Below are 19,386 nucleotides of genomic sequence, written 5' to 3' on the forward strand. Positions count from 1 at the left end.
CAAATTTATTTATTTTGCTTACTGTTTTTCTCATGGAAATATAAGCTACATGAAGGTAAGGGTTTTGTCCATTTTGTTCACGGCTGTATCCAAAAACAGTGCCTCATTAGTAAATGTTCATCATTCATACAAAAATGTATGTACATTAATCACTGTCTATCCTACTAACATTTACATTTTTAAGCACTAACTATTTTGGGTAATCTTATTTTTTAAGTGACAGCAATCAGAGCTTAAAATTTTGAGCTGAATAGAACCATACTCATACATTTACTGTTCTAATCTCTTGGCTTAGTGTGATTAAGACAACTGTGGTCAGGAAAGTATATTCAATTTTCTTCCACTTTTCATCCCATATAGCAAATACACAGAATACATCTCTCTTCTGCACTTTGAAATATAGCATACAACTGAATATAAAAAAACTAGGAAAAATGGTAAAGAGTCCAACTTACACTTTTATGTTGTGAGAGGCCTGGTCCATGTATTTTTATTCTGATAAATATGTTTTTACATACAGCCAAACTTAAAAAAAAGTATTATTAATAGAAGAACCATGAACGGGAAGATTCTGAGTTACACTACAGAATAAAATTTCCACGGAAATACCAAGTAGGTATTATCAGGTAGGTGGCCAGTTTATTAGACAAACTGTTAATGGTATTAATAACACCATGGCAATTAAGTAGGGGTGTCCTCAAAAGGCAACTGTGTGTGTGTTCAGTGGCCTTGTAAATTGGCTACATTTCTTTTCTAAATTTAGAAAAAATATACAATGAAAAAATGTGGATAAAAATGTATGCATAAGAAATAGTCTGAAAAGAAATACCAAGGTAATATTCTTTTTCATAACAAAAGTTTCCAAAATTCAGCAATAAATGTGTGTGTGTATATATATATATGTTTTTTTACTTTTTCTTATTTTATGTGATGTTTTTAATAAAAACACTTCAGTTTGTCAGGCAGGAATCATCTGACCCCATAGGTTACGTATTTTTCATTGTACTGTTCTAAATCTTGAGGAGTAAATATTAATATTTTACAAGAAGAAAATAGTCATAAATATGATAAAATAAAATTAAATATATTAACATTAGACGGTGAAAGTTATAAAAATTTAAAGGTTTTTTTGTTTTTTTTTGTCTTTTGTCTTTTTAGGGCCACACCTGCAGCATATGGAGATTCCCAGGCTAGGGGTCTAATCGGAGCTATAGGCACAGCCACAGCAACACAAGATCCGAGCTACGTGTCTGTGACCTACACCACAGCTCACGGCAACACCGGATCCTTAATCCACTGAGCAAGGCCAGAGACAGAACCCTAAACCTCATGGTTCCTAGTTGGATTCGTTTTTGTTGTGCCACGATGGGAACTTCAAAATTCAAAAGTTTTGTTGGCATGTGGAATTAAAATGAAAGTTTGAGGGATATAGGAGTTTCCTGGGGGCTCAATGGGTTAAGGATCTGGCATTGTCACTGCTATGACGGCGAAGTTTCAATCACTGGCCCAGGAACTTCTGCATGTCGAGGGCATGGCCAAAAGAAGTTCTAGGGATCTATATTATTTCTTGGCAAGATATGAATTATGGAGGTGGATAATCTTATTTCCTTTAAAAAAAAAAAGTTAGCCCTTTTGATATTATAGTAAGAGCTAAATTCTAAGTAGAATTCCTTTAATAATGTGGCTGTTATCCAAGACTCTAACTTTTGAAGGCAACCAGGTTAGGAAGGTGTTAGTTTGAACTTTTAATAACTTTGATTTTAATTTTTAGGAGGCTTGACACTTCTAATCAGAGGCTTGTGCTTCTGATTAACCTCCTTTAGTCTTGCTCTGACAAGAGGTTTGACTGAAGTTGTGTTTCCACGTGAAACATTCTTTATTTTTTCTGCCATAAGAGCCAATTTTATAACCAATTTGCTCTACTCAGTTCCATAATACTACCCATTCATTCAAATAGTTTTTGACCACCTGTATTCCTGAGAATAAAACGGTGCTCTTGTGCCTCGTCTAGACAGACAGTAACCACATTGCGATAAGTATTAAGACCAAAGTAAAACAGGGTAGAGGGATCTGCTGAATGTGACAGAGGGGCTAGAGGGGTTACAGTAAAATAGAGTAGTCAGGAAAGGCCCCCAAAGTGATGACAGACCAGCTGGGACCAGAACGAAGAGGAACCATTCAAAGATCTTGGGCTTAGGGGAGAAGGAGATACATTCTAGGCTGCAGGAATAACTACTGCAAAGACCCCAAGTCAAGAATGAGCCTGGAATATCTGAGGAACTAAAAGGCCAGCATGGCTGCAGCACAATGAGTAAAGCAATAGTGGAAATAGATGACATGACCCTCCAGTCTTGCAAACATATCCTGTTTACATTGTTAGGATCTCAAGAACCTGTCTCCTCCATTTCATCTTCACAGTCACTTTAATTGTGGCCCTAATAACCTGCAGCTTATATTTTTACAAAAGCATTTAGTTGTTCACTGCCTGAAATGTAATTTCTACCTCGTTTTTGTTGTTGTTTGTTTGTTTGTTTTGGCGGGGGGGGGGTAGATCTCTTCTTCCTTTAAAACTCAATCCAATCATTATCTCCCTGGCCCATCCTTCCTGAGTTGGGTGCCCCCTTCGCATACCTCTTTTCAACATTTCCACACCAAGAACTCAAACTGTCATTGTTTACCTACTTCCCATTTGTATGTGAGCTCCTCCAGAATGCAGAAGAGTATTTTACCTTTGCACTCATAGGTCCTGGCTAGGTATCCCCAAGAGTGTTTGTCAAATACATTTTAAAAACCACTAAACCTACTGTTAGCTGGTCACTGGCCTAGACTTACTCAGAAATGCTGCAGGGGGGGGGCAACATTTCAAGTGCTTTCAGCTCATGGCCAAATTTGACAAACACTATCTAAAGAAGTTTGAAATGTAACTGTTGTGATTTTCCGATACTTCCCTGTATAACCCTTTTATCTCTATTAGCAGACTGGAACCATTCAGGCATCACACTCTAAGTAGTGGACAGAGAAAGCTGAGTGTCCTAATGAGATCGGTACTCCTTGACTTAGCCTCTCATTATCAGGGGAAGGTGTGAGGATGTCCTTGAGGCTCTCACTACAAGGCCCTACACCCCTCACACTGCGGAATTTCATCAGAAACCACATAACTCTTCAGATGGGCCTGTCTGGGTAGAGAGGCTGATGCCAAGAACAACTCTGTGGTAAAAAGAGAGCTACTGCTTAGTTAAGAGACGTCTTCATCAGGGTCCTATGTGAATGAACAGAGAAATAGCCAGGTACCCTAAGAATAAATTGCTATGGGAGTTCCCACTGTGGCTCAGTGGTAACGAACCCCTAGCCTGGGAACTTCCATATGCTGTGGGTGCGGTCCTAAAAAAAAATACAAAAGAATAAATCACTATAATGAAGCGGATAAGGAGATTAAAAAAAGCACAGTGGGTGAGAGCCCAGGCTTTGGAAACAGACATCTATGTTTAAATCCTTGTTCTACCACTTTTTATTATGAGGAGGGAACAAATTTAATTATCTGAGCTTCAGTTTTCTCTTCAGTAATAGCCACCTCCTAGTGTTATTGTAAAGATTAAATGCCTATTACAGTGCCCAGTACAAAGTACATTCTCAGAAAGTGGTCATTATTTTACTGGTATGATGATGATGACAATCCAGTGTTTTTCTAGTTCAGATCCGTACCTTTGCTAATTTTAAGAGGACTCTCTGGAACCAGGGGAGCCATCTCCAGACCACGTTTCACTAGTGACTAACCCTAATACTCCTTTGCTAATACAGATAAAAAGATAAGAGTTTGCAGTAGAAACAAAGGAGCATAATATATTCAGACAAGTTCCTGTTCATTAACTGATAATATAATTTAACAATGATAATATAGCTTTGGTAGAATGGATTTGTATATATACAATATTTGCATAAAGTATAAGATTTTAATAAAATTTTATGTCAAATGTTTCATTATATTTTTTGTTATGTTAAATTGTTAGAGTAGTCAGACTTAATACATATCCTTTTAAGAATCAAAAACGTGGAACCTGAAAATACTTCCTTTTGGATAACTCCTCCAAATATCTACATAGTATACAACAGTGCTGCTCAGAGTGGGTCTGTGACTGCTAGGGGTTCCCAGGACCCTTTCCAAAAAAATCACTAAGGGCAAAACCATTTTTATTGTGATATTAAGACATCACTTGCCTTTTTACTATGTTGATAATTGCGCTGATGGCACAAAAGTAACAATAGATGAATTAGACTCCTAGCATCTCAGCAAATGATCAAAGCAGTGGCACCAAACTGTACTAGTTATTACATTCTTTATCGCCACATGTTAAAGAGGATTTTTTTCTTACTTTAAAATGTTCTTGGGAGTTCCCATCGTGGCTCACTGGTTAACGAACCTGAGCAGTAACCATGAGGTTGCTGGTTCGATACCTGGCCTTGCTCAGTGGGTTGAGGACCTGGCGTTGCCATTGGCTGTGGTGTAGGTCGCAGATGCGGCTTGGATCCCACATTGCTTTGGCTCTGGGATAGGCCAGCGGTTACAGCTCCAATTAGACCCCTAGCCTGGGAACCTCCATATGCCGCAGGAGTGGTCCTAGAAAAGGCAAAAAGACAAAAAAAAAAAAAAAAAAAAAAAGTCCTTGATGAAGCAGTAAAGTGATTAATTTTACATTTTGCGTCTTGACCCTTAGGCTTGTTTATTAAAGGGGAACCTTATAGTACCACATAAAGAAGTGCCTTTGATCCTGTGCTTAGAAAATGGGAGGTATTCCATAAGGCACTGCTTCTGTACACTGAACTGGACAGTTATTCTAGAAGAGCACTTGTATAATCATTTGAGTTGTGAACTGATTTGCTATTGTTTTTGCTTAAAGGATGACTGACAAACTATCATTATTTAGGCTTGGGTAACTACAAAACTATAAGCCATTTTCTCAAAAAATTAATCAAACGATAGAGTTCCCATCGTGGCTCATTGTTTAACGAATCTGACTAGGAACCATGAGGTTGCAGGTTTTGATCCCTGGCCTCGCTCAGGGGGTTAAGGATCAGCGGCTACAGCTCTGATTGGACCCCTAGCCTGGGAACCTCCATATGCCATGGGTGCAGCCCTAGAAAAGGCAAAAAGACCCCCCCCCCCAAAAAAAATTAATCCAGTCAATCTTTACTTTAAGAAAAACGACAGACATTATTTGCTCATAATGATAAAATCTAGGCATCTGGGTAAAAATATCAAGATTTGGAAAACTTTTATCTGTCACACTGAGCTTCACAGCTTCCCAATACTTAAAGACTTTCCTGATGAGATCAGAGGTAATATTAACAATTTTAAAAATACATTACACAATAAAATGTGTCAACATTAGAAGGTATGAATGACCCACTGAATCAGTATTTTCCAAATGACCAGTGCCATAATGTCACAAAAGCAAGCATGGGTGAAGAGCCCCTGAAAGTGCAGATAAGATTAGTGGATTTTAATGAAAAGAATACAAAATTTCATTGATAAATAGATTTAGAGTCCACACTACAGTCTTTAAAAATCTACAACTTGTCAAGTTTGGGCACAGTCTGAAAGAACATTCACTATCCTTTTGAAAGTCTAATCATATGTGCCTGTAAAGCTGTGTTTTCTTCATATATTTAATTTAAAAAGAACATGTCAAAACGGATTAAATACAAAAGCAGATCTGAGACTTCAAGCTGTAGTCTGTTATATTAGACTTTAAAGAGATTTCCAAAATAAAACAATTCCACTATTTTTTTTTTTTTTGGTCTTTTTTAATTTTAGGGCCACACCTGAGGTATACGGAAGTTTCCAGGCTAGGGTTCCACTTGGAGCTGTAGCTGCCAGCCTACACTACAGCCACAGCAAAGCCAGATCTGATTTGCATCTGCGACCTACACCACAGCTCATGCCAATGCTGGATCCTCAACCCACTGATCGAGGCAAGGGATCAAACCTGTGTCCTCATGGATGCTAGTGAGATTCACTTCTGTGGAGCCACAACAGGAACTCCCAATTGCACTATTTTTAAAAATTTTTAAGTTATTTTAAAATATTTTATTTATGCTAACATGCAAAGAGTTATCTTTTTAAATGAATACATATTTTAAAATTTTTTAGGTTTTAAACTTTATTCCTAATACAGTAAATATCAATAAATAAAACATAAAGTTCTTTGGGATTCTCAATAATTAAAAAAGTAAAGGATCCTGACATTAGTTTGTGGACTATTAGGATACAGCTAAAAATTAGCCCCCACTGGAGTTCCCGTCGTGGCGCAGTGGTTAACGAATCCGACTAGGAACCATGAGGTTGCGGGTTCGGTCCCTGCCCTTGCTCAGTGGGTTCACGATCCGGCGTTGCCGTGAGCTGTGGTGTAGGTTGCAGACGCGGCTCGGATCCCGCGTTGCTGTGGCTCTGGCGTAGGCCGGTGGCTACAGCTCCGATCAACCCCTAGCTTGGGAACCTCCATATGCCCCGGGAGCGGCCCAAGAAATAGCAACAACAACAAAAGACAAAAAGACCAAAAAAAAAAAAAAATTAGCCCCCACAAAAGAAAATATGCAATGAGGAGGTTTCATTTTAATAAATGTTATTACAATTGGTTATTATAATTATTAAGAGATAATATAATTACATAAAAGGGTATTATAATTAACAAAGGTATTAACCCAGTGGGCTTGAGTTTATTAAAGGGGATGCTATTAGTATAAGGCAAAGAAATAAAGTGGCATTCTTCTCTAAATTATCACCTTTTGACCATTAGCATAGTGGTAAAGATTCATCAAAGCCCTATGACTTCTCTTTATATTAGCCAAATATTAATGTCTTCCTTAAAATTAAAGAATTTTTAAAAGTTATTTAGCATCAGTCCTCTAACATTTGAAACCTTCATTGAAATGACTGGCTGACAAGACACAATTTGAAGATAAGGGCAGAAGAATCCATAAATTCTGAGGTCTTTGCTTAATTATGAAAGAGAAAAAAAAGATCTCAGAACACCTTCTCTAGCTTGGAGGCAGAAACCTGCTCAAGGGCTCTTATGAACTGAAAATTTCATGAACCTTCATAATTTCAGAAGAATTATAGTACTTTCTTGTAGCCCATAAAGGCTGATAATCATGACAAAAGCTGTGTGATGAAGTTGCCATGTCTATGGAAACATAACTCCTTTATCTGTGCTTTGCAGGACAGAGCATCAATTATAGTGTGAAGTTAAACAAACAGGAAGCATCAACATGGTGAATCAATGAGACAAAGATACAGAGTTTCATTGACCTACACTAACCATACAAATTCTACAAAATTTATGCTTTGGGATTTCAATCTATTACAGTTTTTATATATATATTGGTTAGGATGCATGAGATTTATCAGGTCACAACAGCAGTTCCTGTCAGTCCATTCCCTTGGTTTCTTTCAACTATCAATACACATACAAGAATTTAACTATGTAACAATTAGGCTTTTTTTTTTTTCTATAGGAAATCTAAACTCTTTAATGCAGTCTTTGCCACATGGAAATTAATTTGTGATTAAATGGACTGTATATGAGGTTCTCAGTGTTACAAGTATGATTTCAAAGCTTATCTATAAAAGAATATTTCAAAATCATTTATTGCAGACAAAGTCTTACATGGATTTGATTCCTGTTCTCTAGAAAAATATAATCTAAATTATAAAAGCTGATATCAATATACATTATAAACATCCAAGTAAAGTCCTAGAATAATCAGTGTACTATCACTAAATATTCAGTCTATGTACAGATCACTAGTGAAGGCATTTTAGGGATGGGACAAAATGTAGATGAGGATGAATACTGATGGGAAATCTATCCTTAGTTTGAACAATCCATAAAGCTTTAAGGATGCACCAGAGAACCAATTTAGATGATGAAAGAGGCCTGGTTCTTAAAGAAGAAATTATAGGAAAGCTCAAAATGACCTTCAGTAGTAGTAAAATAGAATGTAACAGTTTTGCGAACAATTAGGTTTAAAATAAAACTGTGCATTTCAATAAATATTCAAAACTACAAGGTTTTAAATTCTATTTTAGGATTTCAGAAATAGAAGACTGTTATCAAGTGAGTATCAACCACTGACATATCAATTCTGTGAAACTCATCAGATAGTTTCTAGATACAAGGGCACAGACAAGCCCAAGAGTGATTTCTGGTTCCTGTCAAAATATAAAAGCTTAGCTAGACAACTGCTTACAAAAAATTAAATTGGAAAGTTTCTATGAATCATTGCTGCTTTGCTTGAAGATACAAACAAATTTAACTTCAAGCTCCTATTATGACATGAGGCTGCCTTTCCATTAACAGCAGTCATTTAAGAGTCCACATTACGTTTAGAGAACTTAAGATAATTCTAAAGCATAAATGCTAATTTTAAAGGTTGTGAGTTAATAAAATCAAAACAAAGTCATCCCACATTGATGAGACTGATGAAACTATGACATTTTATACTCAGTCCTTTAAAGTATACTTTCAAAAGGCAATGTGGCAATTTGTCGATTCATAAAAATATTTTATCTTCAAAATTTTACCACTGGAAATTTACTATAAAGAAATAGTACAATATTAAAAATCTTAAGTTAAATAATATCGACAGAATATGTTCACTACTATATAATTATCTATAATATTAAAAACCTGCATATAATATAAAAAAAACTAAATGTTAAAAAAAAGGGAGGTGGGAGTTCCTATTGTAGCTCAGCGGAGGATGCAGGTTTGATCCCTGGCCTTGGTCAGCAGGTTAAGGACTCAGCATCGTTGCAAGCTGCAGCATAGGTCACAGATGTGACTCGGATCAGGTGTTGCTGTGGCTGTGGTGTCGGCCTCAGCTGCAGCTCCGACTTGACCTCTAGTCCAGGAACTTCCATATGCCACAGGTGTGGCCATTTAGTTTTTGTTTTATTATTTTTATTTTTTTTGCCTTTTTGCCTTTTCTAGGGCTGCTCCCGTGGCATATGGAGGGTCCCAGGCTGGGGTCGAATCGAAGCTGTAGCTACCGGCCTACGCCAGAGCCACAGCAATGCCAGATCCGAGCCCTATCTGCGACCTACACCACAGCTCATGGCAACGCCGGATCCTCAACCCACTGAGCAAGGCCAGGGATCGAACCCGCAGCCTCATGGTTCCTAGTTGGATTCGTTAACCACTGAGCCATGAAGGGAACTCCTTATTTTGTTTTTTAAAGGAGGTATGTCTGAGTAAATTATACAGCCCTTGAAACTAAAAATTTAATAAAAACCATAATACTTTAGGCAAAGGAGAAAAAATTACCAAACTGAAGAGTATAATTAAGTGAAAATGGCTATGTATCAAAGACTTAGGGAAAATAAACACAAAATTGTTTTAGAATAGTGTAATTACAACTCCTATGCTTCTCTTGTTAGGATTTTATTTAATTAATACTCTAATTAAAAAAACCCTAGATACTTCCCAAAACAATTCAGAGAATAATAACAGTGGTTAAAATAAAATTAGTTTTGGTGACTAATTAAATTTTTTTTAAATGCATTTTTTCCTATGAAATATCATGAAAGTAGTTTGTCAAATTTTAATGTCATTTCCATATCTGTCACTACACTTTGTATTAAAGTACTGCTAAAATGTAGCTTATGCTGAAAAATCTTCTGCTGCTTAGACCATTCGAGAATAACTATACAAATTAAGTTAGGATATTATTATGATTCATCCATTCAACAAGCATTTTACTGAGAGCTTAGTATGTGCTGGTCCAAGAATTCTCCTTTTTCCATCATTTAATTTCTCTGGTTTCACTACATCCTCTACCCAGCACACTCCCTTCTACCATACTTTTTATTCTTGTCATCTACTTCACCTACCTCAATGTTCCATTTCAGGACCTAACACCTATCTTAATCCCAAGATTCTTGGTTCTGTGGTCAAAACATTTTTCTAGAAGAATGGGTCATATGACAGTGCTCTCAATATTTCAGAAAGAAACCCATCTTCTCTATTTATGGTTTGGATTCATCATGAGAAATGTACTCTAAAACTTCCTTCTAAAATTATTTCATTTTCAGTGTCTCCTGTTCCAAAGACTCTTTCTTTTCTGCCACTAGTCATATGGAGGGCTTCCTTAATTTACTTAATTTAAAGTAAAGATAAAAATCTGTGTCTTGCTCTTCTTGATGACATGAAATTGCTACGTATATCCACTGGTAAATTTACTAAATCCATGTTCTTTTTTTTTTTGCTATTTCTTGGGCCGCTCCCGCGGCATATGGAGGTTCCCAGGCTAGGGGTTGAATCGGAGCTGTAGCCACTGGCCTAAGCCAGAGTCACAGCAACACCAGATCTGAGCCGCGTCTGCAACCTACACCACAGCTCACGGCAATGCCGGATCCTTAACCCACTGAGCAAGGGCAGGGACTGAACCCGCAACCTCATGGTTCCTAGTCGGATTCGTTAACCACTGCGCCACGACGGGAACTCACCCTAAATACATGTTCTAAACGATTATTTTCCATTGCGAATCCACCAATTTCTTAAACATCCCTATATCCTGGGCTCATGTTTGAAATGATGCTAAATAAAGTATTCTTATGAATTAAACCTTCCTACAATACGTATCTCCTAACCTTTCTTCTGTTGTCACTCTAACCAATCTTTCTAAAGAAGTAAAAAACGCTTACTTACTCTCTTGTACTAATACTTCAAGAACCTGATATTCTAGGTTTCCTTTTTCCCCTCCTGTTCAGAATCTACAAGTCCTCCCTTCTACATCTTTATTTGGTGTCTTTCAAGATAAAATACCAGGGCTGGGAGCCAGGGTGCTGAAGGGTTCTGTATGTGCTTTTTTTCTTATATTCAGGCAACATCACCTGCATTTTAGCAACCACCACTTGATACATGCTTCAAACAAAATTAACAATTAAAACTTGCTAATGATATAAAAATGGATTTGTACATCAGTAGACTTAAATATGTGATATCAATTTTAATTTACAGTAATGAACTAAATATTAATATAGACAGAAGCTTAAAAAGAGAGGCATCATTATTAGTACTTTAAATTGATAGAAGCCATGGACAAAACCCAATATTGAGCATATACATTATGTAGCTACTAAATGAAGTATTCTGATGTCAGAAGACAGAGCTATTCATCTCGTAGTTTCAGTTTTCTAGCTGCAAAAGATTACAGCATTACAGCATTAAGGCAATGCAAGTCAAATGGTACATTAAAATCAAGAAAGTAAACAGTAACTTATCCTAGTTCAATGTGAGGTTTTAAGAATGAGAGGGATGGGGGTAATTCTCTTACGGTGCTGTGGGTTAATGATCTGATGTCACTGTTAGTGGCTTAGGTTACTGTTGTGGCCTGGATATGATCCGATCCCTGGCCTGAGCACTTCTACATGCCATGGGTGTGGCAAAAAAAAAAAAAAAAAGAAAAAAAATTATGGAGTTCCTGTTGTGCTCAGCAGGTTATGAACCTAATTAGTATCCACGAGGATACGGGTTTGATCTCTGGCCTCACTCAGTGGGTTAAGGGTCCCATGTTGCTGCGGCTGTGCCATAGGCCAGCAGCTGTAGCTCCCACTGTCTCAGAAGGAAGACTGAAGGAAAATGTTCTAGTTTTGTGAGAATGAAAAAAATGCAGATAAATCTGGCATGGGTCATAAGAATGTCTTTGAAGATAGTGATAAAATGAGAATTAGCCAATTTAAGACCGAAACTTACTGACCAACATGGTAAGAATAACAGGAAAACATGAAGGTTATTTTATGAGGCATTTGAAATCTTTTAAGAGTCCTTGGGCTCAGAGAGGTCTTTTCCCCTTAGGTACAATTAAATATAAATCTGCTTGTGGATTTTCCCTAAATAGTGAGTGTTAACACCAAGTGCTATGACTACAAAGCAATACCACAAAATCAAACCTGGGCCCCAGCAGGTTAGAATCACATTTGCATCCTGGAAGCGATCTGTGAAGCTCTCTACTCCTGAGTAGTGAGGGTCATTTGCACTCAGTTATTGAGCCTGCTGGTGGCACAGAGATTTCTCAGCTCACATTAGTGTGATTACTTGCACTGAGTATGATTTAATGTTAAACTTAAAAAGATGATCTGATAAACTAGCAAATACAAAAAAGAATACACTTCTTGGTGAACTGAGCAATGCTGCCAATCATGATAATCCCATCCTAACCCAGGCCATCTGTGAAATGTCCAGGATACTGACTAAGAGCTCTGGCTCTGCAGTCAACCTAGGCTCAAATTCCGTATCTGCTACTTCATGGTGCAAGTTAATGTAAGCGCTCTACAACTCATTACTATAACCCTAAATGGAGACAATAAAAGTACCCAAGACACAGTGTTTTTATGAGAATTATGAAAACTAGCACATTCAAATTGCATAGCAGAATACCTGGAACCTAGGAAGCAATAACGAATGTTCGCTTTATCTACTAACTTTTTTCTTCTCGGTGCCTGAAAGCCAAGGCATATGAGTCTTGAGTTCAAGCTGTAAGATGCTGTTTTTGTCTCAAGTAAGTATATAAGGATTGCTAAGACAAACGGAAACTACTTTTGTTTCTAAATGTGGGTGTGCTGTCCACATGAGTTTCTCTTCTTGTTGTTATGGCTTGGTAAGAACTGAGGTGGAGGAGTTTCCTCTGTGGCTCAGTGGAAGTGAATCTGAGTAGCATCCATGAGGATACAGGTTCAATCCCTGGCCTCACTCAGTGAGTTAAGGATCCAGTGTAGCCATGAGCTGTGTGTAGGTCGCAGACGCGTCTTAGATCTGGTGTTGCTATGGCTGTTGTGTAGGTCGGCGGCTATAGCTCAGATTGGACCCCTAGCATGGGAACTTCCATAAGCCTTGGGCCTTGGGTGCAGCCCTAAAAAGACCAAAAAAAAAAAAAAAGAATTGAGGAGGAGGACAAAGAATGAATATGGAACATTTGCTGAATAATATTTTGGTGGCGAGAGAAAAAAACAGAGATTCCATGCATGATAAAAGAAAACACAAACTTATTGATGTCTATTACCAAACCTCTGATTCTAAATATTGTTTTCAAGGATTAGCATTATCTGTGAATGACCGGAAGATGAGTTTCTTATCTGCAGTTTCAGCAAGAGAAACTATTGCTGAGAGATCTGCAGGTATGAGTATGATCTTGGGGACTGGTGGTTAAAGTGAACAGAAGGTAGGATTCACTGGAGAGGCAGGAGTAGTGGGCAGTTAATAGCAAAGGCTTAATTAAATCTAGGCTCTTCCATTTATGAGCTGTATGACTTTGGGCAAGTTACTCAACCTCTCTGCTTTAGTTTCCTCATCTGTAAGATAATTCCTGCCTCATAGGGTTGTTGCTGTGATTAAAAAAATGTGTGTAAAGCACTTAGAACAGTATCTGGCAGCACATACATAGCAAGCACAGCATAGGTGTTAACAGATATAGTTACTTAAGAACAATCCACAGTTGAGAAGGGATAAAAATCATACAGACTGAGCTTGAGTTCTGGAGAAAGAACTTTGTGCACAAACGACTTTGGTTTGGGGCTTCTGAGAGTTAGGATCCTCTCCCTAGAAACATGGCTCTGGGAGCAGGTGGGGAAACTCAGCTGTTATTAAATAGACCTTTAAATATTTTTAGAACCAGAATATTACGATGGTACCCTGTGTTTTTATTGAAGTCATATTTTTTTTTGTAATGTTACATAGTTAATCTACCTACAGCTTTTAGTCCACATATAAAATTAAAGAAATCACTGTATTTACTACATTACTTAAAAAAAAATCTGGCATCAAGGGTCAGGGTATAATGGGTTAAAGAAACATAAAAGCCCAACAACTTTTCCTTTAAGATTAACTTAAATAAATCATGTGCCTATATGTGCATGCCTATCAAGGATCATTAGACTATGGCCTACTGCCTGTCTCTGTATGGCCTACAAACTAAGAATGGTTTTTACGTATTTAAGCTGAAAAAAATTATACAAAAGAATATTTAATGATACATGAAAATGATATGAAACTCAAATTTCAGTGTCCATAAATAAAGCTGTACTGTAACACAGCTGCATTCATTCATTTAGGAGTTGTGCATGGCTGCACTGGGACTAGAGCGGCAGAGTTGAATAACTGCAAGAGACCCACAGGGCTTGCGAACCCTAACATTTACTCTCTGGCCCTGTCCACAAAAGGCTTGTTGTAGCATGTGTTGTGATGAAAGGGAATAAACTAATCTCTTAGATATGCTTCTCTAAGTGTAACCAAACTGCCATATTTAGCTGCCGTAATATTTGCTTTTAGGTTCCCTATCAGAGATCTTTTCCCCTAAGCTGGTATTCTTTGAAAGGTGATCTGTTTAAGAGAAACGAACTTTAATGCTCTTTAGTGCAAAACTCTAAGCAGTTCAACTGCGTACCTGTTTAAAAACTTGAACCCACCCAGAGTTGCCTCTTATTGAAAATTTGGCCCTGCCTGCAACTTCGTCTGCAGTCTACTAGCGAGGTGAAAAGTGCTGAAGCAGAGGAGAACAGGAACTGGGATTTATCAGACACCTCCCATGTGTCAAACACATCCTTTCTTTCAGGTCTTCACTACAATTTTATGAAATGGGAATTACTATCTTTGTCTCACCGAGGTCAGAATAAAGGTTCAGTGAGGTTAAGCAAACAGTAAGTGACAGAAATGAGATTTGAACCTAAGTCTGACAGTCCAAAACCTCATTTATTTTCACTAAATCAGGGGCTGTCCTATATTAGGTTCATGATTCACAGGAAGAAGTGCATTTTACTTCAAGATACAGTACAGCAATAAGCATATACATACAGTGAAGTTTCATGAGCCAAAACTTATCCTTAAAACGTGCAATGCACTATTTCCTGTGCTTGTTTTTAGGTTAAAAAATGACTGTCACAACCAACATAGATCATTATTATCTAATATCTGAAAAATAAAACCACTGTACTGAATTATAGTGTTTCAGAATAAGATGATTCTCAATCTAGTAAGGAATATGAATGAGGTCCTTTGGTGTTTATAAAGTCTGTCCAACTCTGCCACTTGTACAACTGCTTCGTGAAAGCAAAATCAGGAAACAACTGCATTTTAGATGTTTGTAAGAGGTTATCAAATGATGTTCTGAGATAACTGATACAACTAAAGAGTATGTTCTGAGAGCATTATATATATTGTTTAATCTTCATAACAACTCTGAGGTAGGTACTACTATCATTCCCACCTTACGGATGAAGGAATGAGCACTTAAAGCTTAGTTGGTAAGATTGCACATGCACAGACAGCTGAGGCAGGATTCAGACCCAGATGGTCTGGTTCAAGAGCTCACAATCTAATCACTTTGCCCAAGCTCCACTGGCTGCAGGACTTCACACCTGGGTCACATTAGGTTTTCAAGGAAACAACTTCAACAGAAGTGACTTACCAGTTAACTTTCAACTTTTTATTAAGAACTGGCCATGTAAAAGAATTGTTCCATATCGTTAATAAAAGTGCTATTAAAAGGTTCTATTAAGGAGTTCCTGTCGTGACGCAGCGGAAACGAATCTGACTAGGAACCATGAGGTTGTGGGTTCGATCCCTAGCTTCACTCAGTGGGAACCTCCATATGCCATGAGTGTAGCCGTAAAAAGACAAAAGACCAAAAAAAAAAAAAAAAAGAGAGAGATTCTGTTAATTACGTCATCATTGTTCCCTACCTAAGGGGAAAAATCTCATCATTCATGGTATAATATATGCTTTATTTTATTAAAAAATAAAAGTTACACAACATCTTTGGTTGTATTTTTTTGTCTGAGCTTACCTTTAATATTAACAGTAACAGCTAGTTTATCGCTAGTTTATTGTTAACAAGTAACAGCCAATTCTTCATGGCTGCTTTTGTTTATACACCAGTCCATCTTCCTTTTACTCAGTAACACTGTGCTGGGACAATGAGAAGTGAGGCAGCTATGTCCCATGCTTATATTAAACTGAATGTTTAATGGGGAAGGCATGCACTGAACAAGTAATTTCATTACTAATGACAAGTATAAATTTCAGAAAGGAAAAATACAGCATGCTTTAAGAGTGTGTTATTAGGGGACACAATCTAGTCCACATGGCCATGACATCCTTAAAAATAGTAACATCTATGCTGAGCTATAAAGGAGGATAGGAAATCCTTCTACCCAGAGTGGCTTCTAGGTAAACAGAAGAAAATATGTAAGATTCTGAGCAGGGAAGGATGGTTCTTCTAATGAAATTCGGTAGTTTGCCAACAGGAGCTGATAGAACACATCCTGCTGGCACCTGCCCAATACACCTGTTAGGAAAAGGAACGGCTGAGAGCTGCCTCCCTTACTTAATGACGGAGGGAGGGGTGGTGCAGTCGTTCCCAGTGGTGGTTATGCACTGGATCCTGGGGCACTAGCTCTAGGAAACGGGTCATGGAGTGAAAAAAGGAAAAAAAAAAATTTGATTTACTGAATACCCTATCCCAGTGAAAAAAGAAATTGGAAAGCTGGAGAAGACAGTTACTCAAGGGTTATCCTACTGATTTATTTAATAAGATCTACAAATGCATTCAAAAGAGCCAGACTTTTTTTCATTTCTGACCCTATGAAAGGAAAAGTATCCCTGTCATCCCAAAGGAACTAGGAACTTATAAATATTACCACTGGGTAGGAGTGAGAACGGGAACAGGTAGAACACAGAGGGGGGAAAAAAGCCTTCCCTGGACTTCTGCCTTTGCTGCCAGTCAGTAATCATTAAAATGAGGAGGTAATTCAGAAGACAATTAGTGCTACTAGTTTAAACATTTAGACAATTCATTTTTGTTGTGTTATAAACACAGGGTTTCTCTTCTGGTTCCCCATCTGACTCTCTTTGCTGGCATGCTTTCCTATTTACATACCTTTGTCATAAGATAAATATGGCAAATAAAGGCCATTGGTAGTAGGAGGTTTCCCAATAAAAATAAGGGCAACGACTTTTAGAACACTTATTATGTACCAGGCAGGCACTGTGTGAAATGTTCTGAATATGTGATTGTCTTACCTAATTCATCATAATAACCTTTTGACCTATTATTACATTTATGTCGTAAATGAGGAAACTGAAATACAAAGAAGTCAAAAAACTATGTGCCAAAGGTCACACAGTGAGGGATGCCACAGTCAGTTAAATAGATGCTAGTCATCTTGGAGTTCACTCAACCTTTTGTCTCAACAGAGTGTATCTTCTGGGTCCCAGAGGAAGGCTAAAGAGGATCAAGGAAAAATAACAGCAATCTTTAGATTCGTCAGCCTACTAACTTTTTTTTCAAATGAGAAAAATGCTGAGTTGAATTAGATTGAGAAAAGAATAAATTAAAAAGGTAAATAGGTCAGTTATAACTACTAGTGGTTATAAACTGATATTAAAAAAATATATACCAGGGGTTCTAAACTTTCATGCATCAGAATCTCCTGAGGTCTAGTTAAAAGAGATTGTTGGGCTCCACCACAGTTTCTGATTCAGTGAATCTGGGCTGGATGCTGAAAATTCACATTTCTAACAAGTTCTAGCTAATGCTGCTGGCCCAGGGACCATTTTGAGAACCACTCCACTCTATACACTACTGAAATTCACTCTTACATAGCTCTAGTAAATAAAATCACACACCTTCCCTAGAGAACTAGAACATAAATAAAAGGGCTCCTTTAGAAGTTAAAAAGATCTGGAATTTTCAAAGAAACATTAAAATATTTTCCTTTATTATATAATATATAAATGTAACATGTAATACATATGAAAATATATGTAAGATATGTCAATTGCAAAAACCATACAAATCTTATACCTAATTCACACAGTGCCACCCTTCAAATACCACTGACAATCTTCCTTTAAGTTATATTTAATATTGTAATTGCCAAATATTCTTAAAATAAAATTTTTGAAAAATACATAAAATTTTCATAATTAACATATAGTATAAACAGGTTAAATTAAAATTTTTTTTCTTCATTGCTTATTCCATAGTTTTCTACTAGCGAATAAAAAATATTATTACTAAAGACTAACAGAACATACGAAGTTTGATAAAAAAATTAATTCAAACTTTCCAAGGAATATTGTAAAGTTTCTAAAGACAGAACACAATGAAATATTTTATCCTAAAATTACCAATTTTAGTTATTTTGTTAAATATCGAAAGCATCAGATTTAAGATTGGGCTGGACCATTCTAAAACAGGCTTTCAAAAATAATGACGAAATAGCCCTGAGTAGCTATTTGAGTGATTATATACAATGAATATTGTCAATGAAGTAAAATCTTACCCAGATCTAGTCGTTTTGAATTCCACCTTGAGGATAGGTTTGCATGGTTCTGGCTTCTTCCCATCCTTTAACTGTTTTCCTAAAATATATTTTCCTGCATTAAATTCTAAAATTCTAAGTTGCTCTAAATTCTTATACATTGATACTTTATAAAATGAAATATAATGAAATCCATCTACTACGAAACATTTTTAAAGTGATTTTGAAAGAAGTATTTAACACAAAATAAATGACTGATTTACTATTTGAAATTCAGTGCTAACAAATAAATAAAATGAATAACTTGTCAACATATATGTGATAAAATTCTTACAAGAGAAATTCCGTCTTTCCAATGTTCTTAACTGAAGATAAGAAAAATAGAATTTCAATTTGCTAAATGAATTCAAGTTTTAAAATAGCTTATTTGAGAAAAATAAATCTAAATCATATTTTCACCCACAGTGACGATGGCAAAATTAAGCCCTATGCTAATAAATTCATTTATATTTAATCTCCTAAGGTAAAATTCATCCATCGTAATGTCCAAAAGACTGCGAAAGTAAACCAACCTCTATAAAATGGGTTAGCAACTCATACTGCCAAATAATTTTATTTTTTAAAAAGGTTGATTTCTGTTATCTATGTCTACATGTTCATTGCATTAAACTCAGAGAAAATTAAACACATTATTCCCATTACTTAGAGATTTAATGAATCTCACCATCACTGTATTAGTCATGAAGATCCCAAACACACACCCTACCCCAACACTCCTCATCCTCTTTCCCAGCTTTCTTCCCTCATAGTAACTGGCTCATTCTAATGAACTGTGTATTTTCTTTTGTTTTTTGCCTCACCAACAAGAATATAAATGCCATGAAAGCAAAGGTTTTTAAGTGTATGAGTGTTTTCTGTTGATGTATCCATAGTGACAAACACTGGCATATAGTGGGTACTCAATAACTTATTTATTCACATTAATAAGTGAAGAAATTAATGACTTTTCTGTAGGATTAATTCCTAAAAAGGGGATATCTAGGTAGAACTGTATCCCTGAAAAGAAGAAG

The 19,386-nt window shown here is 36.7% G+C and overlaps 1 protein-coding gene across 3 annotated transcripts in view; it reads right to left on the reverse strand.

Moving 5' to 3' along the window:
• STXBP5 (syntaxin binding protein 5) overlaps positions 1-19,386 on the reverse strand; it is a 168,925-nt gene that overhangs the window by 75,238 nt on the left and 74,301 nt on the right. For all 3 annotated transcript variants that reach the window (XM_003480238.4, XM_003480237.4, XM_021072127.1), the window contains exon 9: positions 18,338-18,416. In XM_003480238.4, the coding sequence (XP_003480286.1) occupies positions 18,338-18,416 (79 nt within the window). The remainder of the gene's footprint in view (positions 1-18,337; positions 18,417-19,386) is intronic.

Source organism: Sus scrofa, chromosome 1, assembly GCF_000003025.6.
Source record: "Sus scrofa isolate TJ Tabasco breed Duroc chromosome 1, Sscrofa11.1, whole genome shotgun sequence".
NCBI classification, from domain to species: domain Eukaryota; kingdom Metazoa; phylum Chordata; class Mammalia; order Artiodactyla; family Suidae; genus Sus; species Sus scrofa.